Source organism: Hyperoodon ampullatus, assembly GCF_949752795.1.
Source record: "Hyperoodon ampullatus genome assembly, chromosome: 5".
Classification (NCBI taxonomy): domain Eukaryota; kingdom Metazoa; phylum Chordata; class Mammalia; order Artiodactyla; family Ziphiidae; genus Hyperoodon; species Hyperoodon ampullatus.
In genome coordinates, this window is record NC_136918.1 from 15,254,658 (window position 1) to 15,282,282 (window position 27,625).

Consider the following 27,625-nt stretch of genomic DNA (forward strand, 5'->3'; position numbering starts at 1 on the left):
TGCTATTCATGGCCAATGAAGGATTAATTATCACTTTTACCCAGAGAGCTGCTCTTCCTCGGTAAGAAAAATCAACTTAATAAAATAGTAGATAACTTGCAGAAGGGAAATTATACATGGCTGAATAAACATAGGATAAGATGGCCAGCTTTATAAGTGGTCTGGAAAATATAAATTAGAATAACCATTAGAGTCCATGTTTCCCCCATCACATGGAGTCAGTTCTAGTGAAGATATGGGGAAACAGGCCTGTTTAAACAGCACTGGTGACAACATGAATCTCTATTACATAATTGTGATTGTAATCTGGCAATATGTGTTAAAATTTAAAATGTACCTGCCCTTTGACCTGATAGTCTTACTTTTGAGAATCTGTGCCGTTGAGACTTACCCCTCCCCACTAAATAAATATATAGGTATAGGCCTATTTATTACAGTATAAAGTATAGTAGCAAAAAAAACCTGGAAATACTTGAATGTAGTATCTCAGTAGGGGAATTGTTGAATAATTTATGGCACATGTACATACAGGATATTTTGCAGATATTGAAAAGGATGTTAGATATCCATGTATCTAACCTGGAGGGAAAGATATTTGGTAATCTTTTGGTAATACATTGGTAATTTTTTAAAGTTGAAGATTGTTAAATATATTTAGTGTGATTCCATTTTGGTAAAAACAAAAACAAAAATGACAAACTACCACTCTATGATCTAGGTTTATATGAAAGAAAGGTTTAGAAGGACACGGGTTTAGGCTGTGTGTGTTAACATTGTCTCCTCATGGATCGGACTGCTGGGGAGAGATCATTATGCTTTTCATTTTGCACCTCTTTATCACTTTGACTTCTCACAACAAAGAGTAATTCCAAAATTACTTTGTAATTTAAAAAAGTCTAAGAAAATCAACAATTAAGGGAAAATTAACTTGGATTGAAATTTTATTTAATATGTATGGCTTTATCCTATTTCTCAGAGTTGACATGAAGATATGACTTTTTTTTTTTTTTTTTTTTTTTTTTGCGGTACGCGGGCCTCTCACTACTGTGGCCTCTCCCGTTGCGGAGCACAGGCTCCGGATGCGCAGGCTCAGCGGCCATGGCTCACGGGCCCAGCCGCTCCACGGCATGTGTGATCTTCCTGGACCGGGGCACGAACCCATGTCCCCTACATCGGCAGGTGGACTCTCAATCACTGCGCCACCAGGGAAGCCCCAAGATACGACTTCTGCGGGAAGGGGAAGGGTTGTAGTATAATTTCTGCTAACCTCTTCAGAGTTCCTGAATTTATACCTAATTTTAACATCACACTAATACCAAACTCTTTATGTCAGGAGAACTTTGTTAGAGCTGTAGATTCAGAGGTACAATAACACTTAGCGCTATCATAGGAATAAATCGTAGAATTTCTCTGTAAGCTTCATGAATAATTAATGGATTATCTTAAGACATTAAAATGGGGGGAAATTGTATTGCAGAATCTAAATGTCTATTAGTTAAAAATACACCTAAGATCCTGTTACTTAGAGTTTCGTTCTAGTCAATCTTTAATTCAAACATTCACATTAGATTCAGTTATAGTTCCTTTTCATGGTGCAAGGTAAGTGGTGGTTTCTAATTGCAAATTCTAAGTATAATCTCATTTCTTTCTCAGGAGACTATTTGGTAGCAATTGAAGAGAAAAACAAAGCTACGTTTCTACGTGCTTATGTGAACTGGAGAAGTAAAAGGACTGAAAACTCCCGAGTGTGTATCCGAATGGTCGGACATGACGTGGAGCCACCCTTCAGTGAAACCTTCAGAGACCAGATGTCTATTGTGGAAATGCCGCTTTCTGAGGCCCCCCTGTGCATTTCCTGTTGCCCTGTGAAAGGAGACCTTCTTGTTGGCTGCACAAATAAGTTAGTTTTATTTAGTTTGAAGTATCAGATCATTAATGAAGAATTCTCAATATTGGACTTTGAACGTTCTTTAATTATCCATATAGATAATATCACCCCTGTTGAAATTTCTTTTTGTATTGGATATGTCGCTGTCATGTCAGACTTAGAAGTTTTAATCCTAAAACTGGAGTCAGACCCCAAAAATGGAGAGAGTGTTAACCACCATCCACGTAAGATCAACAATCCAGTGAAACTGTCAGAAGGTAAATAATGAATTTAGCTTACTTTCTTGTTTTGGGTGCAGAGAAAACCCTTATTTCTGGCAATCTCTGAAAGGCTCTAGTATGTATATTACAAGCCACATTATTTATGATGTAGTTGGTCCTAATACATGGGATTTGGATTTATGATCTGGCTGCCCATATCTTATCCTGTAGCATGTAAATGTATTTCAACATATATTTGTCATGAGAAATAATGAAACAGCTGCTGCTGGATGAGAAGTTTCTGGTCCCAGTCCTCATATTTACTAGCTGAATGACCTTGGGTTAGGAATACCATCTCTGAGTTTCAATTTCCTCGTGTGTAAAATGGGGATGATAATATCCCATTGTACTTTATCAGTTGTGAGGGATAAATGAGCAAGTGCTGAGACTTTTCAAAATCATAGTGCTTTATAAATACGTGAGATGTGTGTGCATAAATTATTACTGTGTCTGTTTAATTGGTGGGAGGATATTGTGAAATCTAATTTGCATTGGAGGGGTACTTGGAGTTATTAAATAATTTTCTTCCATTTTATTTTTTAAGACATCAGTAATGAAACTTTGCAGCTTGAGTCAGATGATTTTGTTATCTGCCAAAAGCCCATGGAACTTCTTGGTGAAAAAAGCAAACAGTCTGGAATATCTGTTACACTGGAGTCAACAGGATTAGCTGATGAAAAAATAAAATATTTCCACGTTCAGCACCTGCTCTATAGGTATTAGAAAGCTTTTTATTCACCAGCATTTAGTATATATTTACCTACTTAAAGTACATGGAAATTAGATCTCTCCCCCTCTCTCTCTTTAAACTCACAGACGTTTTGCTCCTGATATCTCATCCTGTGTCTTGTCGGATGACATCAAGTTGCATTCACTTCAGCTGCTACCCATTTACCAAACAGGTAGGTATGACAGTGCTGCAGTGCAATGAGGTGAAAAGGCCCTCTGACGGGAGGGGAGCCCGGTGTGAGAAATAGATTAGCTTCTTCTACTGAGGCTCCCTGTGGCCTTGGGCAGATTCCTTAGCAAATAACAGTGAGTGCTAGAAAGGGAAGCCGTGACTGCTAGGAGAAGCCATGGAGAGGACGTGACTGACGGAACCCATTTCCCTTTTTGAAATGGTCACTAGGTCCCAGAAGGGAAATGGAAGCCCTGTTATAGCTGAGGTTCATCTGGGTCCAGCTGGGTCATTTGCCAGAGCTGCTTTTGATGGCCTTGTGAGCCAGGTGGGAGAATGTGGACTGAATGGAAATCCATTTATAGCCGTGGTTTTCAACCTTACTGCACATTGGCCTTACTTGGATGCTTTTTAAGATACTGTTGCCCAGTCTTTACGTGTTGGAGATTCTGACTTAATTGGTCAGCTATGCAGCCTGGGCATCAGTATTTTTTAAAACCTCCCCAGCAATATGATGGGCAACCGAGATTAAGAATCACTATTAAGTTTTGTACTTAGTCCTGGCCTGCTTAATATCTTTAGGAGTTGCCTAGGGAAAGATATGAATATTTTTCCGATTAAATGTGTTTGTAACCTTCATTATTATTTTCTTTCTTTTAGCAAACATTTACTGAGTACCTACTATGTCGGGTATTGCGCTGAATACTAGGGAACCAATAATGAGCAAAAGTAGGCAAAGTCCTTGTACTCAGGGAGCCTGTTGTCTCGTGGGGGGAGGAGGACATGAATAGAATGATCCCAAGAAAAAGTACACAATTACACTCTGACCTGTGTGCTCTGTGAGAGAGGAACCCTGTCTCGAGAGTGTATAACAAAAGATCCTGGCCTCCTCCTGGGGTCAGGGAAGGCTTCCTGAGAAAGAGGATCTGCAGAGTGAATCGGGGCTGATTTGGGGATAGGGTTGGTACAGAGGAAGCAGTGAAGGCCTTGTGGCCGAGGGAGAATCTTTGCTTGCGGAACTGAGAGAAGCAAGGGAGAGGGAGGTGTAACACGAGGCAGGAGACCAGAGGGCACACAGCCATCTTAGAGGGTTAGCTCTTTATCCAGGGGTTTCCTGCAGCACCTGGAACAAAAGTCCAAATCCTTTTCATGGCCTCCATGACCCTGACTCGGAGCTCTTCTTGTCCCACTCACCCTCTTACAATTCTCCATCCATCTGGCTTTTCTCTGTTCCTCAGATACACTGAGCACACTCTTATCTAAGACCTGTTATTTACTCTTCCAGTGCTCAGAAGGAACCTCCCTCAGAGCTTGCGTTACTTGGTGCCTTCCAGTTCTTCAATTCACAGCTCAAGTATCACCTCGCCACAGAGAACTTCTCTGACTTCTCTATCTAAACTGTCCCCTCTCCACATACTGCAGAGTTTGTTTATTCTCCACCCCATTCCCCCTCACTAGAATGAATGCAGTTACTTTGTCTTGTGCACTGTGGTATACCCAGAACCTGGAACAGTGGCATGTAGTAGGTGTCTGAGGTGTCTGATGGATGTTTACTTAGTGGACAAATGAGGGTATGGGTAGTACACATATGAGCTGGGCCCTGATGGATGAGTAAAATTTTTAAAAGTTGGACATTTTGGTAAGGTATTACATAAAGGGAACCAACACGGGCAAGGTGTAAAACCATCATGTGTGTTTAGAGATTAGCAAGCAGCAGCTCTGTCTAACTAGAGCACAGATGTGTGTAGGAAAGAAGAGGAAGTAGAAACTGGATCAGTTGCTTTGGGCCAATTGTGGAAAGTGCTGTAATTGAACTTTCTTCTGTTATTGATGGGTGTCCTTGAAGGGTATCAATCAGAGCTATATGTTTTTTTTAAAACACTTTGATTATGAAAAATTTCAAGCACACAGACATAGAGAAAATAGTACAGTGACCCCTATGTACCCATCACACAGCTTCAACAGTGTTGCCTCATAACCACCCCCCACCCCATGCCAGATTATTTTTATGCAAATCCAAGAGTTTATACCTTTTCATCTGTAAATATTTCAGCATGTGTTTTTAAAAGAAAAAGATTCTTTTATTTAAACAAACCCCAAATGTAATTTCGCATTTTTAAAAAATGGCTTGATATCATCAAATACCCATCAGTTGTTCAAATTTCCGTGATTGTCTAAAAAAAAATTTTCTGCAATTTAGTTGTTTGAATCAGATTCCAAGTAAGGTTCATACGTTGCAATTGGTTCCAGTGTCTTCTACGTCTCTTTTAATATGTAGGCTCTGCCTTCCCCTCTTTCTTTTTTCTTTGCAATTTAGTTACCAAGAAACTGGACTATTACTGCAGAATTTCCCACAATCTGGATTTTGCTGATTGACTCCCACAGTGTCATTTAACATGTTCCTGTATCCCCTGTATTTCCCTGTGATCTAAAACTGCATTGTTCAGTATGGTAGCCATTAGTCACATGTTGCAATTGAGCACTTTGAAATGTGACTAGTCTAAATTAAGATATGCTGTAAATGTAAAATTAACACTAGGTCTTAAAGACTTAGTACAACAAAAAAGAATATAAAATCTCAATTTTTTATTGATTGCTTATTGGAATGATAATATTTTGGATGTGTTGGATTAATACAATATATTTTTTAAATTTGGCCTGCTTTTTATTTTTAAAAAAGGGATTACTAGAAAACTTCAAATTACATATATAGCTCACATTATATTTCTATTGATGGTGCTGTTCTAGATAGGCTTGATCAGATGATGGTGATGATCATGATTTTTTTTTTGGTAACACAAGTAGTGTTGAGTTCTCTTGGAAGGTACATAGTATTAGGTTGGCTCTTTTTGTTAACAACCACTGGTTAATCAATGGTTGACAACCATTGATGGTGATCACCTAGATCTGTTAATTTATTAGGGGTTTCAAATGGTGATATTATATCACTCCTTTTTCTTTTTTTACTGGCATTCTTATATAAAGAGCAACTTCCCCTAAGCAACTCTTTGGTTCTCCACTTATAGACTTTTTTGCATAGAAAAGTCAAAATATTGGTTCCCTTTATTTACTGGTTTCATGGTTGGTTTGTTTTTTTGTTTGTTTTTTTCATACAGGGTTTCTTACTTCTGAGAGAAAAAATTCATCTCAGGAAAAAGAGTTGCTGAGCCTCTTTTGTTTTTTCTCATTACCTCATGTGGGCTATCTGTACATGGTTGTCAAATCTGTTGAATTAATGTCAGTCTACCAGTATCCTGAGAAGTCTCAGCAGGCGGTGCTCACACCACAATTTTTGCATGTCATCACAAGGTATGTTCCAGTCACTTGCTGGCTTTTGAGTCACTTATTTCTCTGTAAATTCTTGAGGTGCTTTCTGAATCCTTAAATGAGAATTATGTGCACCAGTGTATAGCACTATAAATTAATGATATACATCTGGAGGTTTTTTTGGTTCTTTTTTTAATGGCCCATACCTGCCTTTTCAATGTCAGAGATGTAGATTCCGGTTTTGCCTTTGTTTTATTTTCTTAGGCTGGATGGGGATCTTTCTAAGGAAGTATAAAGTTCTTCATGATGGAAGATTTTCATAGGGAATTCTAATGAAAAGTCAGTGGGGCCAGTAAGGGCATCTCTTTAGACTTTGTTTTAGATTTCCTAATTTTTTTTCACTGCTGTTCTGTCTTTTCCGTATGAGTTGAGTTAATTGATAATGGTGTAGGACTGTCAAGCGGCCAGAAAGACTACCTGATTCTACCCTCTGAGTAGTGTAGATGGGGAAAGAATCCAGAGGTTGGGGGTGGTCAAGATCATGTGGCTAACTGGTGGTGGATGTCTTCTGAGTTGCCTAACCCTAGTAATCTGGCATGTAAACTGGGTTCCTGAGCAGGGCTTTAATGTCATTTCCTTTTATCTCAGCAGTAAGTGATGCTTATGGTTTTATTTCCTGTTTTTTCAGTTTAGATTATAGTCAAGGCACTGCACTAAGCCCTCTGGCCAACCACCTGTGAATAAGGCACACCATCTGCTTTCTGAAGCAACAACATAAGAGAGGGCCAGAGACAAGGGACACAAACACTAGGAGATTAGTGAAAAATGTCTTAAGACTTCGTGAAAAGGGCGTAGGCTGTGGGAGGAGGGAAATTACTTCTAGCTGAGTCACACAGGTAAGGTTTTTGTGTTTGAAGTGAAGCCCGAAAGCTAGTTAGAATTTGACAGGTAGAGATTGGAAGAGAAAGACATTCTAGATAGAGGGAAAGGTATAAACAAAGCTATGTCCAGGTTTGCAGGAGTGTCCAATAATTAATTGCATAGGACAGTGATTTTTTTTTTTCAACTGAGTGGTAATATCAGAATCTCCAGCAGTTGCTGGAGTGTATTTCACACAGCACAGGACCCACCTGGAGATTCTGACACCCACTCCTAGCAGGGGTACTCCCCTGTCTTCTCACTCCCTGGTGTAGGGAGAAATGCTATTGTGTGTTCCTTAAACGAACAGTGTGGAGGTAGCTAGTCTTTTTAATTTCCAAAGTGTTGTATAGTTATGTCCTTTAAATGTAAAGGAGCTGAAGCATAGAGAAATGGGGAAAACAGTGCTGGGGAGAGAGCTCAGGGCTTTGGAAATTAAGGAATTTTTTGAGATTTTGACCAAAGAAAGGGATGTGAATAGAGCATTGCTTTAGGAAAATGAGTGGTGGCCACTGCGGAGGATGGTTTGAACATAGATAATGAGCTATTGGGATGGCTCAGTAAGGATAATGAGGGGTCGCATTTGGGCAGGGCAGTAGCAGTGAGAAGAGAAGGAAGCATGGATGGGAGAGAATTACAAGACTTAATGTCTAGTGGGATACTGGGAATGGAGAAGACATGAGAAAACCCACCAGTTTTGAGCCTGCTTTTATGAAAGAATAGAGGCTGCTATGGCATGGGGTGAAAGAAAAGTTTGGTTTAGACATTGGAGTTTGAGATGCTTAGGGAATACCAAGAGGAAATGTTGTTAGGTTTTTGGACACATAGGACTGAAGATTAGGGAAAAGAGGAAAGGTTAGATATTTTTATTACCAACAAAAAAGAGCTCATTATCAAAGTAGTGATCATGACCCCAAGAATGTGTAGACCGAGAAAAGTAGTTGGAGAACTAAACTGGTGAAAGTCATGTTTAGAAAGCGAGGGGAAAAAGAGAAGGGTCTGTATAAAGATGCCGAAGAATCCAGAAAACTATAGCTTCTCAGAAACCAAGGAAAAATTAGAGGGAGAAAGAAGGAAGAAAATATTTATTTCTAGCCCCAAATATTTATACAACAGACTATCTTTTATCCATCTGATTGCATAAATGTACAGGACACTGAGAATTTAGTGAGAGGACCCTCTAAATGCCCCTCCACCCAAAGTATAAGTCATGAACTAGTTTGGAATGTAGAGTCCCGAAAACATAGTATAGTGAGGGCTTGAGGAGACTTAAAATCTGTGGGTTTTGCCTGCTTCCAGGTGGGAAATTATTGAAGCTTTTCTTAATATTAGCACCAAAAGATACTCTGACTTATTAACTAATGATAACTTATTATCATTAACCTGACTATGGGAGCATTAGACATTAGAATAGCAGTTGTTATATATAAATTCAGATTCTTAATAAAGATTCCCCACCCCTATATTTAAAATCCTATATTGTTGAACTAATTTTTTTTTTTTGCGGTACGCGGGCCTCTCACTGTTGTGGCCTCTTCCGTTGCGGAGCACAGGCTCCGGACACGCAGGCTCAGCAGCCATGGCTTACGGGCCCAGCCGCTCACGGGCCCAGCCGCTCCGCGGCATGTGGGATCTTCCCAGACCGGGGCACGAACCTGAGTCCCCTGCATCGGCAGGCGGACTCTCAACCACTGCGCCACCAGGGAAGCCCTGTTGAACTAATTTTTACATATTTTTTATTTTACCCAATAGATATGTATTTTAGAAATATCTTGATCCATAAGTTTGTCTTGAAAAGGTTCTTGAATAGTGATGTGTTTATATACCCTTAAAAAAAAGCAATAAAATATTTTTTAAAAGCCTCTAAGAACAATATAAAATCATGTAATAAAATGTCATCCTTGTAGACATATATGAATCGGAAGGCCTCCCATAATCTGCCTTCTCAGAGTCAACCTTGTCAACACTTGGTCTATATTCATCCAACGTTTTTTTTTTTTTAAAGAATACACACACAACTGTGGTTTGTTTTTTAAAGAAGTGGATCGTATGATGTCCACTTTTCAGCAACTTGCTGCTTCGCTTAGCAGCGTATCCTGGACGTCTTTCCAGGCCAGCACACACTTCAGTTCACTTTGTTCTTCTCTTATACTGCTGCTTAGTATTCCAGCGATAGCTAGTAGCTGGATTAATGTTGCTGGAGGTGAGTCGGAGGATGCAGGCTTTTTATCTCTAGAACCTAAAGGTCATCTTTGTGGTCATAGCTACTCTGACCTGTCATTCTGGCCCCACTGCAGGTACTTCTTTTGGTTCCCAGTATCTCAAGGTCCCTTCTGTTCAGTTTCCTTCGTGAGGGCACCCTCTACCCCAGATTTCTAAGCGGTGGTGCTACCGTCCCAGCTATTGTCACAACTCCAGAGGTCACATCCTAGAGCTCTCTGGACATGGACACAGTTGACAGTGGGCTGAGACCAAAGTGGAAGCCCCAAGCAAACAGATGGAGAGTCCTGACTGATGCCTCTACATCGTGCCAAGTCTCGCAGCTGTGAAAATGTCAGAATGATTCTCTTGTTAGAGAAGTATTTCTTCTATTTTAAGGTTATTGTTAGATTTGCTTTAGTCCTTCATTTTTTTATTTCAATAGAGTTCATTTTTACTTCTCTCACTTTCTGATTTTTAAAAAAATTTTATTTATTTATTTGGCTACACTGGGTCTTTGTTGCTGCGCACGGGATTTCTCTAGTTGTGGCGAGCAGGGGCTACTCTTCGTTGTGGTGCATGGGCTTCTCATTGCCATGGCTTCTCTTGCTGCGGAGCACAGGCTCTAGGCGCACGGGCTTCCGTAGTTGTGGCTCATGGGCTCAGTAGTCGTGGTGCACGGGCTTAGTTGCATGTGGGATCTTCCCGGACCAGGGCTCGAACCCGTGTCCCCTGCATTGGCAGGCGGATTCTTAACCACTGCGCCACCTGGGAAGCCCTCTGATTTGTTTTTTAAAATCATTCCTGGGAACCCACGACAAGATGGGTTTCGTAGCAATTTCTAAGTTAACCATTGATGGTTTTCAATGTCACTGTTGGAGGGTTGACTTGTAAGTCTCCAAGCACTTACTGTGGGGTCTCCGGGTTGCTTTGCTGTGCAGATATAGCCTGGGGTTGTGGAAAGAGCTAGAGGAGTGTGAAGAGTGAGGAGACCTGGGGTCTAATTTAACTCCATTCTCCAGAGAGGACTTGGACCAATCATGTACCTTGCAGGCCCTAATCTTTAAAACCAAGCTGCTGGACTAGGTAATTCTGAATGTTCCTTCAGACAGTCTCTGATTTTCTCTTCTACCATTGGATTGGGTTTGCATAATCTAAGTGTGTTGCCCAGCATAATCCAGGCTCCATTTCATCCCGAGATAATAATCAGTAAACTTGGGTTCTAACCTTGGCTTTCATGGTCACCTCTCTGTACTTTGGGCAGATCCCAGGGGCATCATTTTGTCTATGAGATGAGGGTATTGACCCAGATCCATGGTTCTTAACTAGGAGTGTACATCACATGAGGAGCTTTGTAGAAATATACATGTCTAGATTCAGCCCCTAGAGATTATGATTTGGGTAGGAGTGAGGTGGGGACCAGTCATGTATTTAAAAAATCACTCCATAGGGTTTCTGAGGTACTCTCCTTGTTAAGAAGCAGCCTAACTTGTCAGCATTTGACAGATACTTGGGTCTTCCCCCACCCCTGCCATTGCTCTGTGCTCCTGTGAAATCCTCCCAACGGTGGGCACACTGGTTCCTGGCCTCCACTTGGTTCAGTGGCATCTCTCCTCTTCCTCAGTAACAACCTGCAGTGTTACACAGTGCGGTGCAGTGCGGCGGCCGCTCGGGAGGAGGACCCGTATGTGGACACCACCCTGAAGGTTAGAGCTGGCTTATGACGGTGCAACCTGAAGATCACAGTATGAGTTGCTTGCAAATTTGCTCTTTGTGTCTAAGCTTGGCAAACATTAAAGTCTTGTTTTTTCAATTAGAATGTTGGAATGTAAAATGATAAGCATTTTGTGATTCGTGGTTCAGCTGGTAATTTTTAAGATTACTTTGAAAACATTTTACTCAGAATTTAGATATAGTGCCTAGTTTTAAAAATTTGGTAAAGAATATATATATAGTGTAACTTCAGAGAGAGCACTTCACAACTATGGTATACTACAGTTTTATTCATCTAATAGAAGTATTGGTGGCAATTGTATAGAGCTGTTAGCAAAACAGTACAGAAATCAGTACATTCAGGAGCACAAAAGTGAATACAGCGCATTCAGATGATTTATTTATACTTTTATCAGATATGCCTTTAATTCTTGAATCATTTTACAAAGCCTTCAACAACTATCCTGTAGCTCTGTAGTTTTGATCTAGTGTAAATGGATATTCTAGATCAATATCCTCGTTTTTAGTGAGTAGTAATACGCTTAGTCTCTGAAAAGCTCTTGACCGCCAAATAAACAGAGGCAGTTTTATGATGAAATCCTCTGTTTTCTGACCTTGAATTTCTGTTCTCAGAAATACACTGATCGTTTGCATCATATTCCTCATGTGCAGTTTTACCTCTGGAGCATAAACTATTTGAATGGGTGTTTGTTGTGCACATCCGTGCTGTAGGGAACCCCCAAGTTATGATGGCCTCTATTTCACAGGTTAATGTCCATCTGGCACCTGGAACGCCTTTTTCTGGAAAAATGAGTGTTCAGTGATGATGGTGTGTAGTACCTAATGTGTCCGAGGCACTCTTCCATTGTCACTGTCACCCAAATTGTGATATGCACTGGCGTTTTCTGGAAATTGTGTCTGAGTTCCTTTTTTGCTATGGGCGGCCTATCACTTTCTGTTGCTGACCAGGCTTACTGCCTACCTTCAGCCTCTTGGGAAATAAGAATCATAGATTTCCCATGCCTTTCTGTCTGTGTTTAAGATATACACATAGCCTTTCCAGGAGATTTATTTATTCATTCATTTATTTATTTATTTGTGGTACGCGGGCCTCTCACTGCTGTGGCCTCTCCCGTTGCGGAGCACAGGCTCCGGATGCGCAGGCTCAGCGGCCATGGCTCACGGGCCCAGCCGCTCCGCAGCATGTGGGATCTTCCCAGACCGGGGCACGAACCCATGTCCCTTGCATCGGCAGGCGGACTCTCAACCACTGCGCCACCAGGAAAGCCCCTTGTTTTTTGTTTTAAACCTCAGAGAGACATAGGCTTGTGTAGGTAGTGATGGTGGAGTGAGGGGTACGTAACAGATTGAGGTAGGATCCATCTGCATTTGGAAATAAATCTCAGTTCTAGGCCTTCTCAGAGTCTCATAAAAGCAGAGGGAAGGAACACAGAAGAAAGGAAGGTAGAAAAGAGGAGAGATGGGCCGCTGGTGGGGAACGCTGCCCCTGAGGCCAGTCCTCCTGAAGGTGGAGGAGGGAAGGACGGTGACGATCACACCTCCCGGCTCCCCCTTCCCTGCGACTCCACCGTTCTGAAACCCTAGATTCCCCTGAATGAGCACACCATCATTCTGCTCCCTTGCTGACTCAGGCTCTGGGAGCTGCGGTGTCTGAGAAAGGTTTCACAACCTCAGAGTCGGGACCAAAGTACACGCGATCTTCATTTCCCTTTCCTCTGAGATTCTGGCTCAGCATCACCAAGGCCAACTTAACTATTCTTAGGAATGTAAAAAATAGATGGAGGTTTTCCCCCACGGGCTTTGTACAGAAGGGACGATGAAGACCCCAGAATGAAAACAGCATTAATGGAGGAGAGGGGAAGGCCTGGCAGCATCATTTTGTGAGTCGCAGAAAGAGCTCTTCCATTATCTTTCGTATCCATTCTACTTGACTGAATGGTCCCTTATAAGGACAGGAGGCTGGCTCTTGGTCCAGACTTTCCTACAGTTTGCCTGGCACACCCCAGCCTGTTGGCTGTTCCAGGCAGTGTTCACATCTACAGAGCTAACAGAGGCCATCGGAACATGAGAGTGTTTCGTACACACGCAACCACTAAGAAACCATTTTATGTACTCTACCTGAAGTACAGTGTCCTTTTATGGTGTCTCATTTTGTCTAAAGAGGCCACTTGAATGTACCCTGAGCCAGCCCACTGTTAGTGGGGAATTTCCTGGGTGGCAGGTAATCAGCCCAGGGCTGGGCTCCTGGAGGGTCTCTGTAAGGCAGAGAGTTCCCACAGCTTTGAGGGGCCTCAGGTGTACCCACTCTCTGCATTCCTTAAATCAAAGTCAACAGATACTAAGTAGCTCTTTGGCAGACACATGGATGAGAGAGTTGGTTAAATAGTTTAGATAGGATAACCTCTTACTCTGATAAGAATAGGAATTTGAATTATTTGGGGGGAGAGTGAGGGGGAAGGAGACATTGTATCAAATAGATAGATTTTTGAAGATTAAAATTCATGCACTTTATTCCTTAGCTAAATTTCCGATTTTTTTTTTTCCTTATTAGGCTTGCCCACCTGTCAGTATGGATGTCTGTGCTTTAAGAATACAGCTTTTCATAGGCTTGAAAGCCATCTGTCACTTTAAAAACCACGTTATACTTCTGACCAAGGCAGACCCTGAAACAATTCCAGAGAGAAGAGAGTCACCCAAGAGGCTTCTGTAAGCATATTTTGCATACATCTTTGTTGATATTTTTTTTAAATGAAAGCTTTGAATGATCAGATAGCTTTTCTAGGTGTTCTTTGTCCAGAGTAAGAAAAGAAGTTTCTGATGATCTCTATAATATCCTTTATAATTGACCTTGAACTTTTAGAAGAAGATGAAGTATAAAATTAGTTCAGTAAATATCTGTGGTGTTTTAGATAAGAAGTTAAAGGGCATGCCTTTTTGTGTAATTAACAAGGAAGAGAGAGCCTCTTATGCTGATCCAAATGACAAGGCTCTTTATTATTTGTCTTCTTTGGCCTTTAAGTGGCTACATTTTTATCCAAAGATTATTTTCTGGTATTTCAATGAAAAAGAAACTAACAATGCATTTCTTACCTTAAAGCACATTCATGATGTATAGATTATGTGTTAATCTACCTTAGAGTAAAAGTGCATTATTCTAATCTCAGGTTGACACTTCGGTTTTCTGCTTTCACATTGTTTGGAATAGAATGCTTAATTCCAGAGTAGTTAATGCTTCTATTCGATGTTTTCTATACTGTGAACTTAGTGGTAGGGAATGCAATCTAATCTGAACATTCCTCTATGGAAAATTAAGTTGGAAAGAAATCTGTTTGCAGGGGAGGAACACAGATTGTATTTCAAGTCAAACATTGTTTTCCATTTTTAACATAAGTTTAAGCTTTTTTGAATTATTTGTGCCTGTGCTTTGTTCCACCAGCAGGAATAACCAGGTTCCCTTGGGTAACTGCTCACTTAGAGTGTGCACAAAGTGGTCTGAGACTGACTGATCCTAAAAGCTTTCTGGCGAGAGGAAAAATAGCTTGTAATCTCACACTTTTGACATCTTAAAAGTATCATATATTTTTAAATGATTTTTTTAAAAAATTCTAATTTATTTGAAAATTCATTTGGTCTAGGGTCTGCATTTTCAAAAGATTGCATACTACAGAAAATGCATCATATAGTGAAAGCAAGAGATAAGATAGTGCTTCCAGCAGATGTTCAGTTCTGTCTTTTACATTTTCCCAGCAGCCCTGGCCTCATGAAGGCCATATCCAAGTCTTTCTTCCTTTTGAGGGGTCTTGCCTGTTCTGTGAACTTATTGCCTATTTAAGAATACTTGTGGAATGAATTGGAAGGGCTTGGTTTATCAGTCATGAGAGTGCAGTATGTTAAATGCTGTTAACAGGCCTACATAGCATTGTGCACTAATGTTCTCTAAAAATCGACTGTGTCGTTAATCAACAAAGAAAATACTAAATGAAAATGATATCATAGTTACAATATTTTAGGTATCTAATATTTACCATTTAAAATTCCTGTTTATTAATAATATGTCTTATAATTCTTGTCCTTTGTTTTGCTTTTAGTTCTGGAAAAGGTACCAGTGTTAATCTCAAAACACCTCCTGTAGCTGAGGCTGGGTGGAATTTGTATATTGTGAATACGATCTCACCAGTGCAACTGTACAAAGAAATGGTATTCCTTTCAGACTTCTAATTCTTATTTGTAGAAACTTTTAGAGTCTAATTGATGACTAGAAATTGATTCTAATTATCATACATTCAGAATGCCACAGCCAACCAGCTTCCAGGCTCTGTCTGACAGTGCAGTGTATATCTTCACCTTCTTGTTTTCACAGCTCCTGATATTTGATGAGCCAGGAGAAATTCCCTTCACTAAAATAAGATTCCCTTGTTCATACCCATTCTCCTATGAGAATTGATTAGCCAGTCTAAACATAAGTAGCCTTTGACCTTTATTTTGAACCCTAGCAAAGAGAACCATGAAATGGAGCCCAAAGAAATCTTAGATCATATGTCCCTGTCTCATGCTTCTTTGAAATATTAGCAGATAGTCCCAGGGCACTGCAGCACTTGTAGCATTGTCCCATAGGCATCCTTATTCCTCTTCTAAGAGTGACAACTGTCTACTCATCCCTGACAATTGTTATAAACTCTTTATTTTGAAATAATTTCAAACCTACAGAAAAGTTGCAAGAATAAGAATAGTACAAATAAAACCTGTGTATTCCCCATACAGATTTGCCCATAGCCAACATTATACTCCCTTTGTTTCTCCCTCTCTTTTCTTCTTTTTTGCACTCTTGTACTTTCTAAATGCACAAGCACGCATGTATATTTTCTCCTGATCCATTGGAAGGTATGTTGCATACGTCATAGCCTAAGGCCCCTAAATATTTCAGTGCATGTTTCCTAAGAATTGAGATATTTGCTTATATAACCACAGGACACACATATGCTTCAGAAAATTTAACAATGACACAATACTTTAGTCTACGGTTCATATTCCAGTTTTGTCAATTGACTCAATAATGGCCTAGTCCCCCAGCACCTCCCGCCCCAGGTCCAGGATCCATCAAGTAATGTATTTAACTGTCATGTCTCTTTAGCCTCCTTTAATCCAGAATATGTTCACAGCCTTTCTTTGTTGTATTAAAAAAAATTTTTTTTTGTTTGTTTTTTGTTGAAGTATAGTTGACGTACAATATTATAAGTTACAGGTATAAACAAAGTGATTCACAGTTTTTAAAGGTTATAATCCATTTGTAGTTATTATAAAATATTGGCTATATTCCCTGTGTTGTGCAATATATCCTTGTAGCTTATTTATTTTATACGTAGTAGTTCGTACCTCTTAATCTCCCTCTCTTATCTTCACTGGTAACCACTAGTTTGTTCTCTGTATCTGTGAGTCTGTGTCTTTTTTGTTTTATTCACTAGCTTGTTGTATTTTTAGATTCCACTCTTTGATTTATAACAGTTTTGAAAAATATTTCTCCCCCTGCCACCTTTTAAAAATTTATCTTTTCATTTCATTTCATTTCTCATTTCATATCATTTCTCATGATTAGATTCAGGTTGTATATTCTTCTTCTTGGCCAGAACATTGTGTAGGTGACGTATCTTTCTCAGTATCACACTGGGAGGTGCAGAATATTCATTTTCCCTTCACTAGTAGTGTTAATTTTGGTCATCGGGTGAAGGTTTTGCCTGATTTGGCCCTGGCATTTTAATGCTGATGATTTTATCAGTCTTGTTCTGTGTTTTCAGTCTTGCTTAATTGAAAGTCTTAGACTCATCTAGGTGATTTGCCTACTGGAGTCTAAAAATACCGATTGACTCAGATTAGCTAGTGATAATGTTTTAAAAATTTTTTTTATTTTTAGCTGCATTGGGTCTTCGTTGCTGTGCGCAGGCTTTCTCTAGTTGTGGTGAGCAGGGGCTATTCTTTGTTGTGGTGCGCAGACTTCTCATTGCAATGGCTTCTCTTGTCGCGGAGCACGAGCTCTAGGCGCTTGGGCTTCTGTAGTTGCAGCACGCGGGCTCAGTAGTTGCAGCACACGGGCCCTAGAGTGCGCGGGCTTCAGTAGTTGTGGCACATGGGCTCAGTAGTTGTGGCTCGCAGGCTGTAGAGCACAGGCTCAGTAGCTGTGGCCCACGGGCTTTGTTGCTCCAAGGCACTTGGGATCTTCCTGGACCAGGGATCGAACCCATGTCCTCTGCCTTGGCAGGCAGATTCTTAACCCCTGCACCACCAGGGAAGTCCTACCTAGTGATAATTTTAGTAAGCCCGCTGTGAGTTACAGAAATAGATGTAGCAGAACCTAAATTCACAGATTGAAACTAAGATAAAGGAAGCATACTCAATCTGAATTTGAGAAAGATTTAAATCATAGAACTTAAAAATAAAGTTAAGGTTTTCAGATATGTTCATTAGCCTTATCAAATTGTGATCAAATTATTGCTAAGTTAACAGTATTATTAGTATTACAGTATTAATTGTACCTTCTCTAATGATTAGCACTGTTTAACAAGAGAATATTTATAATCGTGTGTGTTAAACTGGCTCATAGATCGTGGGGGAAAAGAAAACCACTTTATCTAGGCCTTATCAGAATGATAAATAACCACTTTTAATTTTTAGGATTTAATGTGTTCAGATATTGATTTTAGTAACCAACTGGATAGATATTCTTAAGAACCGGGAAACTTTGGGGAGATGTCTAAAGCAACATTAGCTGCTTGCCTTTTTTTGTGTTAGGTAGACTACAGTAACACCTACAAGACTGCAAAAACGCAGGGCTGCATCCACCTTCTCAGCGAGGCTCACCTGTTAGTGAGAGCTGCCCTGATGGATGCCAGTCAGCTGGAACCTGGAGAAAAAGCAGAGCTTTTAGAAGCATTTAAAGAAAGCTGTGGGCACCTTGGAGACTGCTACAGCAGGTTGGTGATGCTACTTGGAAACTTGTCAGAGAAGCCATCCTGAGCTTCCGATGTGCTTACTAACTTTTCCACCTCTGGCAGTTACCTGACAAACGGGAGGACGCATGAGGGGAGATGGTTTAGTTATTCATTTATGCCACGGCATTTGTTTAGCACATCCTGTGGGTCAGGTACTGGGCTAAGCTTAGAGAGATGAGCACGACCTGTTGCCTGCCTTCAAGGACTTACAGTTTATTGGATGAGCAGTTCATGAGTCTCCCATCAGTTAATTTAGGAATTTGAAGTTTCTTTTCAGACCTTTGGGCGGGGGTGGGGCACGACCAGTGAACATCCCTGAGACAACCGTATTACTGTTAGCTTTAAGGGAGAGATACTAGTTGGACACTCTGTGATTTTAATCTTAGTAGTCAGTGCTTTTATGATGTCAGAAAAGGACACTAGGATCAATAGTGATTTCTCTTTTTGAGAATGATTTTTTTATGTTAATAGATTTAATGGTAACCATTACTCAATATTTCAGCTTTTTGAGGAAACTTTAAAAAAACTTTTTAATGGAGTCATACATGTAGAAGAGTACACAAGTAATAAGTGTACAAGTCACAGCAATTTTCACAAAATGAACAAATCCTGTAGCCATTGTCCAGATGAGAATGATCTTTATAATTTTTTTCATATATAATTGTTTCCAAGGCTTACTTGACCCATGGGAGTCATTATAAATTAATAAAAGACTTTTCCTACTTATAAACACCATTATTTTAGAGCCATGTTATGAATATTAAAATTCACTTAATGAATTGTTTTTGTTTTTCTTATGAGCAAGCAAAAAGAAGCTACATTAATTAGAATGACTTTGCAGAACAAAACTCAAGAGTTTGTTCCAACTCCTAATGGCCGTAGAAAAGTATTTTGAGATTTATATCTTCTGGAAATCATGATCTGTTTTATTATTAAATGTGTTAGACATCCAAACTTAAACATGACAAATCTGAAGTTTTTTTTTTTTTTTACTTCCTTCCCCTTAGGCTTGACACCCAGTATTCCCACCTTGCCTTGCCATACTATAAGATGTCTGGTTTGTCTATGGCTGAAGTTTTGGCCCGAGTGGACTGGGCAGTAGAGGATGGATTGCAGAAATACGAGAGGGGATTAATCTTTTACATTAATCATTCACTTTATGAAAACCTGGATGAAGAATTAAGTGAAGTGAATACAGTTTTCTATTTAGTTATATCTAATATTTTTAATTTTTCATTTTAGCAATTTATTTTATGTAATTCTGTTGAGAAATCAAGTTCCAAGTATTTTTCATTGGTATTATAGTCTTTTTTTTCTGAAAAAGGTAACTAGATTGTGCCCTTTTCTTCATTAATAATACTCAGAATTACAGCTTGGAAAATAACTTATAATCATCTTCTCATACTTTCTCATTACATAGACAGGGGGGTGTGGTCCACTGTGGATGAGTGACCTGCCCAATGTGACAGTGGCATGTCTTTAGAAGAATGACATAGAACCTGGGCTTTGCCTGCCTTCTTCTCATCTGCAGCCCTTTTCACAACCCTAGTTGCCCCACTCTCCAGGTGTCCAAAGTTTCCCTTATGAAATCCTGGCCCAGCAACCTTCAGACATTATTAAGGATCATTTTTAGCTCCTCATGTATTTTTAAAGAGTTGAATGCCAGTATGCAAAGTTGGGTATTGTGATACCAAGTGTTTTAAGGTTTTAAGAGAAATGAAATTTTCTCTTATAAATATTAAGTATATTTTGTACATTAAATATAAGTAAATTTTGTATTAAGCAGTAATTTTCTATAATGGACCTTTGAGTATAATTTAATCCAATATTTGTTTTCTTCTTCTGAACTCTTGTTAAAATTAGAAATGCTGGCCACAACTTGGTATACACTTTCCCTGCTTTTTCTTCATTATAACTCAGCAAAGAGATCACTTTAGGTCATCTCAGCTCTCCCATGCTATCACCATCAACTCTCTTTTTAAATCGAAGCATAGTACTGTAATTTTATCTTAATTGGAATGTTTGTATCTTGGCTTTTTATCCTTTTTTTTTTTTTTTTTTTGCTGATTTTGTTGCTTTCTATTGGCTGACTGACCTTTTATTTCTTGTTTACTCTAACCAAAGGAATTGGCAGCAAAAGTGGTTCAGATGTTTTATGTTGCTGAGCCGAAGCAACTGCCCCATATTCTCTGTAGTCCTTCTATGAAGAATATTGATACTTTAACTGCCATAAGCTATTTAAGGAAGCTGGATACTCCTGGATTTTCATCAGTCTTAGTGACATTGACCAAGGCAGCAATGGCTTTGAAAATGAGAGATCTTGACATGCACAGAAATGAAATGAAAAGCCATTCAGAGGTACGGTGCCCTGCCTGGTATTAACAGCAATCTAAAATAGGACTCAGTGGTCCTGAGGTGTTTAATTTTCTTCTGACTTCTGTGTAGCTCATTTTTTTCTTAGTTGTAAAGGAAAATAGACTTAATATTAAAAAGGAAGTGGCCCAAAGTGGGAGTGCTTGGGCTTTGGATTTGGCAAATGAAAAAGAAAAATGAAAGATAAATGGCAGCAATGGGTATCCAAAGACTTTTCAACTTAGTGTCAGGTATGTTCAGAACACAGTGCTTGGCAGTGAAGAGTATACAGGCTCTGCCCTGAGCTGACAGTCTGACCTGGCATGAGGGGGTGGTGTGATTTGTCCCTGAAAACAGAACAGTGATGTATATTCAAGTACAGTAAGTAGGTTATTAACCTTGAGTCTTAGGAGTCCAGTAGTTGCAGAAATAGCCTGCATTTGGGAAGATCACAAATGACTATGGGGGAGATTAGGCATTTGAATGGTGTATCAAAGAAAAGGTAGCTTCTCATTGGAAGAGAGGCCATTTAGGGACATAAGCCAAAAAAGTTAATCACTAGAGAAAGAAATTAAGAAGTGACATTAATTGAGCACTTATTATGTCTCAGGTCTAACCAAAAAGAGCAGGAGTGCTTTATTGCTGTACAAATGGCACATTTTATTATGATGAGGAGAGCAAGTCAACACTAAGATGTCCTCTACTTTGAAGAGTAGAATTCTAGAAAGATGAATTTTCTTTTCATAATTTTGAAAAATCCTATATAGATCTAAATTTAAAGCTGTCTACAAAATAGGACATCTTGATGCTTAATTAAGTAACAGTAACTTCTACAAAGACAGTTACCAATGATGTCCTTAGAACTTGTCTTTGTAAAGAAAAAATTAAGATTACAATAAATTATTAATGGCTTATCATTGATTCTTGAATTCACTAGCGTGTACTTCCAAGATGAATGCAATGTTTATTCTGTTCCTAAATTTTTTTTTAATCTGAAGATGAAGTTGGTATGTGGCTTCATTCTGGAACCTCGACTATTGATTCAACAGAGGAAAGGACAGATTGTTCCAACTGAATTTGCAGTTCACTTGAAGGAGACTCAGCCTGGATTGCTTGTGGCTTCAGTCCTTGGCTTACAGAAGAACAACAAAATTGGAATTGAAGAAGCAGATTCCTTCTTTAAGGTTTGTCACTTTGAAAATGCAATTGTTCTGGATGGCCTGATGAAGTTGGTGGGGGGATGGGAAGCAGAATAAGAGAAGTGAGTTTTCAGTTGTTTATTGAAAAATGAGACTTACACATAACCACTTATAAAAGTACAGATTAAAAAAATGTATCTAGAAAAATTCTGTTCATGCAACCTGGAGTCTGTTAAAATGTCTAAATTTGCTTTTGCCACGGCACTAATGCTAGAGATAAATTATTGAATACATGGCCCACATGATGGAGTGCTGTTCAGACCAGCTGTAACTTGATCAGTACTATATTTATCTGAGTTATGGGGGCTTGTTTCACTGTTCTCAAGGTGCTTTGTGGTAAAGATGAAGATACGATTCCTCAGCTCTTAGTAGACTTTTGGGAAGCTCAGCTGGTAGCATGTCTCCCAGATGTGGTACTTCAGGAACTCTTTTTCAAGCTCACATCACAGTACATCTGGAGATTATCTAAGAGGCAGCCACCTGACACCACACCATTGAGAACATCAGAGGATCTGGTAAGATAATGGAATAGTACAGTGAATTAAACTTTATGTACATTACACATTATGATAATGACCCTTCTTATTTTTTTTGTTTGTTTGTTTTTGGGGTTTTTTTGTGTTTTATGTTTTTGTTAAATTTTTATTTCTTTTTTATTTTAGTTTTTGTTGACCCTTCTTATTTTTAACGGCATAAAATCAGTCATAATTCATATTACCGGATATCTTTTTAAAGCAAGAGTTAAAAATACATTTAAAACTTGTCTGTGAGTGAAGTTGCCCACATTTTAAACACTTTTGTATCCTAAAGAGCGCCTTCTACTGCTCCTGTATTACTCACCTACAGTGGTACTTCAGTAGCCAAAGTGTGGGAGAAAGGGCTTTTCCCCATATCCATCTGTGCTCCCTTAGGCGACAGTCATGAAGTGGAACATGAGAGAAGAGACATCTGCAGACCTCCCTGCTGGGAGAGGAACTGCAGAAGGCTTGTGGGAGAGAGACTTCCTTACCAGACTTCCATTTCCTGTCAGCTGCACAGACAAGAGCTGTTTCGCAGTCTGCAGCAGCCCTAACAACTCTACTCTTATCCTTCCTGTTCCCCCTGACCCCCGGCAGCCCCTTTGTCCCTCACAGTGACAGAGTGGCTAATGTGGGTTTGCTTGAATAAGGGAGTCTTTACGGGAATTGTCTTGAGAACTTATGGAAGAGATTTTGCCTCCCAAGGGAAGTAGTAGAAATAAAAATTATTTTCAGTATTACTGTTAACTTTTTTTGAGTGTAATTAGCTTAAAGGAAGTATTGCCCTTTTTGTGAGAAGGTGCCTCTTTGCAGTTTTTTGAAAGTTAAAATATTAGGAAATACTTAGTAAGGATTTATTCAGTGAGAAGCAGCAAAACTAAAACTTTTTCCAGGGGAATACATTCTAAGACTTTCTTCCCATTACCAGGAAAATGTATACCTAATTTTGGGACATGGCAGAATATTAGGGATTGCTTGCTGTTTGTGGGATGGATGAAGAAAGTCTTGTTTTGTTGTATTTTTGTTTATGATAAATTTCTTTTACATTTTAGATAAACACCTGTAGTCATTATGGCTTAATCAGTCCGTGGGTTAATGTCTTATTATCATCTGAATCCTTGGCTGATAAAAATTATATGGAAGACCTTTCAAAATTACAGGTAAATAAAAATGCCTCCTTTTCTTATGAATATGCATATTACCATATAGTATAGCACTTAAATTTGGTAAGACCCTGGGTGTCCAGTTAATTTAGAGTGTATAATTCTGGGGACAGAATCTATAGGTAGGCATACTCAGGAGCTCTGGAGGGAATTCCTGCCTCTGCCTGAAACTGCTGACGGGAAGTCTGGTTTTGTTGCCAGTCGGTGAGTGAGCTTCCAAGTCCTGTGACTCTTGCCTCATTCCCAGGATGTGCTTGAAAACACGTTGTGAAATGAAAGTATGGCAAATGTTTCGCAGTGTTTTCATTGACAAGATTCACTTTTATTTTAGCGTTCGCTCACACAGTTTAGGCCTCTAGACCACACTAAGCACTACTATCTGTCTTACAGGAAATAGGTCAAAGTAGCTAGCTTATCTGGCTCCTGAAAGGATTTTTTTAAAAGTAAGAAGTATGATCAAGAGAATGTAGACCATCCTGCTAGAATTCTGAACGTGAGTGTTTCTGACTGAGAATGAGAAATAAAGTCCACATTTGACTTGGTGGGTTGGGCTGGGCTCAATGTGGATGTGATTTTGTTTAATGTAATCCGTGGCCCAAGGACTGAGTATAATCCTCACATCTGTTGTGTTTGGTCTTCCCAGTGTAGCTGCCAACACATGAAAATTGAGATTTCACATTCAGAATTTTGAGTTTCAAGTTTCTCTTTGAGAAACTCAGCAGAACTTTCATTCAGCAGTAACCCTGGGCCCTCACTGCCTGAGACCTGACGGTTGGAGCCACCTACTGGCTCCCCTCCTTGGGCAGTGCTCGTGCTGGCCTGTCTGCCACAGTTCCACCTCCATGTCTCCCTGGTCCAGATGCCGAGTGTCTGGCATCCATTTTCCTTATACTCAGCCGCCTTCGTGCATTTTCATCATCTGGTTTTCATCCTCTGGTTTGGCCTTGTTAAGCTTTTGAGTTTGCAACCCCTGATTTACTCGGGGAACTTAGTGGAAGTGTGGTTATTGCTTATAGAAACCAAAATGTCAAATTGGGGATGGGGTGTCAGGATGCGAAGCTCAAGAGACCATATTGCTTAGTCTTAGCCTCTAGACAGCCTGTGATGTCACCAGGAATGGAGTTACTTACATTTTTTAAAAAAATTGCCAAAGGAGGTTCTTGTTGGTTCTTATCTCTAGTACCCTTATGATACAGAGGCTGCCGAGCACTTAGTCTCAGATTTGTTCATTCCACAAATATTCCTCAATCGTGTACTGTAAATGTGATTGATGTACAGAATTGGACGAGGCAGGCAAGACCTTGCCCTCCTATAATGTATGTACTAATTACATATTTAAAATGCTAATTGTAATAAGTGCTATAAAATATCCCCTGATAAATCTTCAAAGCATATTTATAATCTCTGCTTGAAAAAGTATAATTCAGTGATCTTTAGAATCCATTTTAAGGTATTTGAAAAGGGTATCTTGGGACTTCCCTGGTGTCACAGTGGTTAAGAATCTGCCTGCCAGTGCAGGGGACATGGGTTCGATCCCTGTTCCGGGAACATCCCACATGCCGCGGAGCAACTAAGCCCATGCGCCACAACTACTGAAGCCCACGTGCCTAGAGCCCGTGCTCCGCAACAAGAGAAGCCACTGCAATGAGAAGCCCGGGCACCGCAACGAAGAGTAGCCCCCGCTCGCCGCAACTAGAGAAGCCCGCGTGCAGCAACGAAGACCCAAGGCAGCCAAAAATAAATAATAATAAAATAAATATATTTATAAAAAATAAAAATAAATAAATAGGGTATCTTCTTTCTGGGAATCATTGCCATTAAAGGATAGAAAGTTTAGTCAGTCTAGACTTTTCTAAATCCTTTTCCTAATTATAACTCTTTCTAAATTATCTGGGGTCAATTTGTCTTAGTCATTAAGAAAAAACTAACCATCAAGAAACAAAAAGATCTCTCCTGCTCTCACCTAGAGGAATGGAGAGTCAGTTCAGAATCACTTGGGGAGCTTTTTCAAAATTGTATGACTCCCCTCTACCCACCAGCTCACCACCACCACACAGATTTGAGATAAACCTTTGTCTCTTGTTCTTAATCACTGTAATAGTATATTTGTGCAAGAATTAAAAACAATCTATAAATCATCTATGTGTCAAAAAGCCACTGTTCAGAACGACACAGTAACTAGTAAATGCCGTGCCTTTTACCAGAATTGTCCTGGTCTCCTCCCCCCGCCTCCTTGCCATCCACCCCTCTGAGAGCCACAGGTGTGACTGTGTAGAGAATTCTGTGGGTTCCAGCCCTGCAAAGTCAGCTGAGCATGAGGGATCTAGATCAGAAAGGGGAATAAATAGTGCCTGTGTTGGGGGTGGAGAGTCCATTTCCAATATTGAAAAGAAAAAAAAAAAAGGAACACACTGCTAAGCAGCAGACAACACTAAGAGTATTTTAAAGAGTGGTAGTAACCTGTGGGCCATTTTTTATCCAGTGATATATGTGTTGTCTGGTGTTTCTTATTTTGAGGGGTTTTGTTTGTTTTGGTCGCCCTGTGTGGCTTTGGGATCTTAGTCCCCCGACCACAGATTGAACCCGCGCCCTCAGCAGTGAAAGTGTGGAGTCCTAACCACTGGACCGCCAAGGAATTCCCTGGTGTTTCTTATTTTTAAACTTCTTGATGATATGGATATAACTACTTAAAAGTTCATTTTGTACCACTTTGACTCATTTCACTTTAACCACCTTATTTCATATTTGCTATCTTATTGGCAGGAAAATTTTCAGATGAAGGTGAATATTAAACTTGCAGGAAGGAGAGGGACCAACCTTATTTTCCTAGCCATTCCTTGGTAGATATTTGGAATAAAATCACGATGCTGACTGTAAATGGATAGTTCATGTTCCATGTCCTCCTGTGAGTCTGAGAAGATGCTGTAGTAAAAAGGATACAAGAAGAAGAAAATCAGGATATGAGCATTTCATTTTTATCCAGAAGAAAGGGAAAGCAGAGATTATTTTGGTGGCAGAATCAAAAGTAGTATTTATAGTTTAAATGTTTAAAAGTAAAATATTGTCAGGTTCTGACTACTGAAATAATAGCTGCTCTGTGTCATTCAGGTTGTAGCAAATGGTATTGATACAAATTATTAAGTTCTTAATGATTGCTGTAGTTTTCTTAAATGTTAACTTTTACTTTTGGTTCTTTGTGTAGTGCATGCTTATTATAGAAACCTTGGAAAATACAGAAAAGTGTGAAAAAGAAAAAAAAAGTTGGCTTTGTCCTCCCATTCCAGTGAACTGGTCTCTGTTTCAAATTTCGATGCTCTTCCAAAGGCATTTCTAGATGTGCATGTACCTATGTAGATTTTATAAAACTGATCATGCTCTGAATATAATTTTGTATTGAGATTTTTTACTAATTTTATCATGAGCATTTTGTCCTTTGGCCTTTGAAAACAATTTTGATAGCTATAAAATATTCCATCATTTGAATATATCATAATTTATTTACCCATCCCTTCTTATTTAATGTTTAGATTTCTTCTAGTTTTTCAGTATTATAAATATTCTTGAGGTGAACATCCTTGGACATAAATCTTGACCACCATGTTGATTCTATCCTAAGGATAGAATCTTAAAGCATTCTCATTAGTTTAAACTTACAGTCTATTCAGAGCAAACACAATCATGTTATTTTAAAAAATCATAGCTTTGTATTAAATAGATTTTTTTTCTTTAAACTAGAGGTGGTGTCAAGATTATTTAATACTTTGGTCTAATTAGACTTACTAAGTAAATATATGCGTGTGCTCTAAAATTACATTCTTTTTTTTTTTTTTTGGCGAGTGAGATTTATTCTTTTTAAAAACTGTATTCTGTATGTTGTGCTTTAGTTTTTTGGGTGCCTCATTCCATAACATTTCACTTTTCTGTTCATAGTCTCTCATATGTGGTCCTTCATTTGACATAGCTTCCATTATTCCATTCTTGGAGCCACTGTCAGAAGACACTGTTGCGGGCCTCAGTGTCCATGTTCTGTGTCATACGCGTTTGGAAGAGTATGAACGGTGCATAGACAGGCTGTTAGAGAGATGCCCGGAGGCAGTCATCCCATACGCTAATCATGAACTGAAAGAAGAGAATCGGGTATGCTTTTCAGATTACGGTTTTAGGCTTTATCAGTGATAATCAAATGTTAATCTTGTCGCCTTATCTGCAATACGGGGACAAATTATGCCAGTCCAACCTCACAGGG

General features: G+C 39.4%; 2 protein-coding genes across 8 annotated transcripts in view; one reads left to right on the plus strand and one right to left on the minus strand.

Moving 5' to 3' along the window:
- Nucleotides 1-27,625, plus strand: part of HPS3 (HPS3 biogenesis of lysosomal organelles complex 2 subunit 1) — a gene marked incomplete at both ends in the record, with an annotated part of 40,153 nt that overhangs the window by 8,383 nt on the left and 4,145 nt on the right. The window contains 14 exons of one of the 7 annotated variants that reach the window (XM_079704602.1): nt 1,654-2,145; nt 2,693-2,864; nt 2,965-3,050; nt 6,163-6,399; nt 11,033-11,136; nt 13,716-13,870; nt 15,253-15,361; nt 17,948-18,129; nt 19,155-19,335; nt 20,272-20,505; nt 21,498-21,683; nt 22,025-22,213; nt 23,269-23,376; nt 27,310-27,516. In XM_079704602.1, coding sequence (XP_079560728.1) covers nt 1,654-2,145; nt 2,693-2,864; nt 2,965-3,050; nt 6,163-6,399; nt 11,033-11,136; nt 13,716-13,870; nt 15,253-15,361; nt 17,948-18,129; nt 19,155-19,335; nt 20,272-20,505; nt 21,498-21,683; nt 22,025-22,213; nt 23,269-23,376; nt 27,310-27,516 — 2,642 coding nt within the window. The remainder of the gene's footprint in view (nt 1-1,653; nt 2,146-2,692; nt 2,865-2,964; nt 3,051-6,162; nt 6,400-11,032; nt 11,137-13,715; nt 13,871-15,252; nt 15,362-17,947; nt 18,130-19,154; nt 19,336-20,271; nt 20,506-21,497; nt 21,684-22,024; nt 22,214-23,268; nt 23,377-27,309; nt 27,517-27,625) is intronic. The other 6 variants (XM_079704603.1, XM_079704606.1, XM_079704604.1 and 3 more) reach the window with 6 other exon arrangements.
- CP (ceruloplasmin) overlaps nt 26,198-27,625 on the minus strand; it is a gene marked incomplete at both ends in the record, with an annotated part of 62,821 nt that continues 61,393 nt past the window's right edge. The window contains one exon of the mRNA XM_079704601.1: nt 26,198-26,301. Coding sequence (XP_079560727.1) covers nt 26,198-26,301 — 104 coding nt within the window. The remainder of the gene's footprint in view (nt 26,302-27,625) is intronic.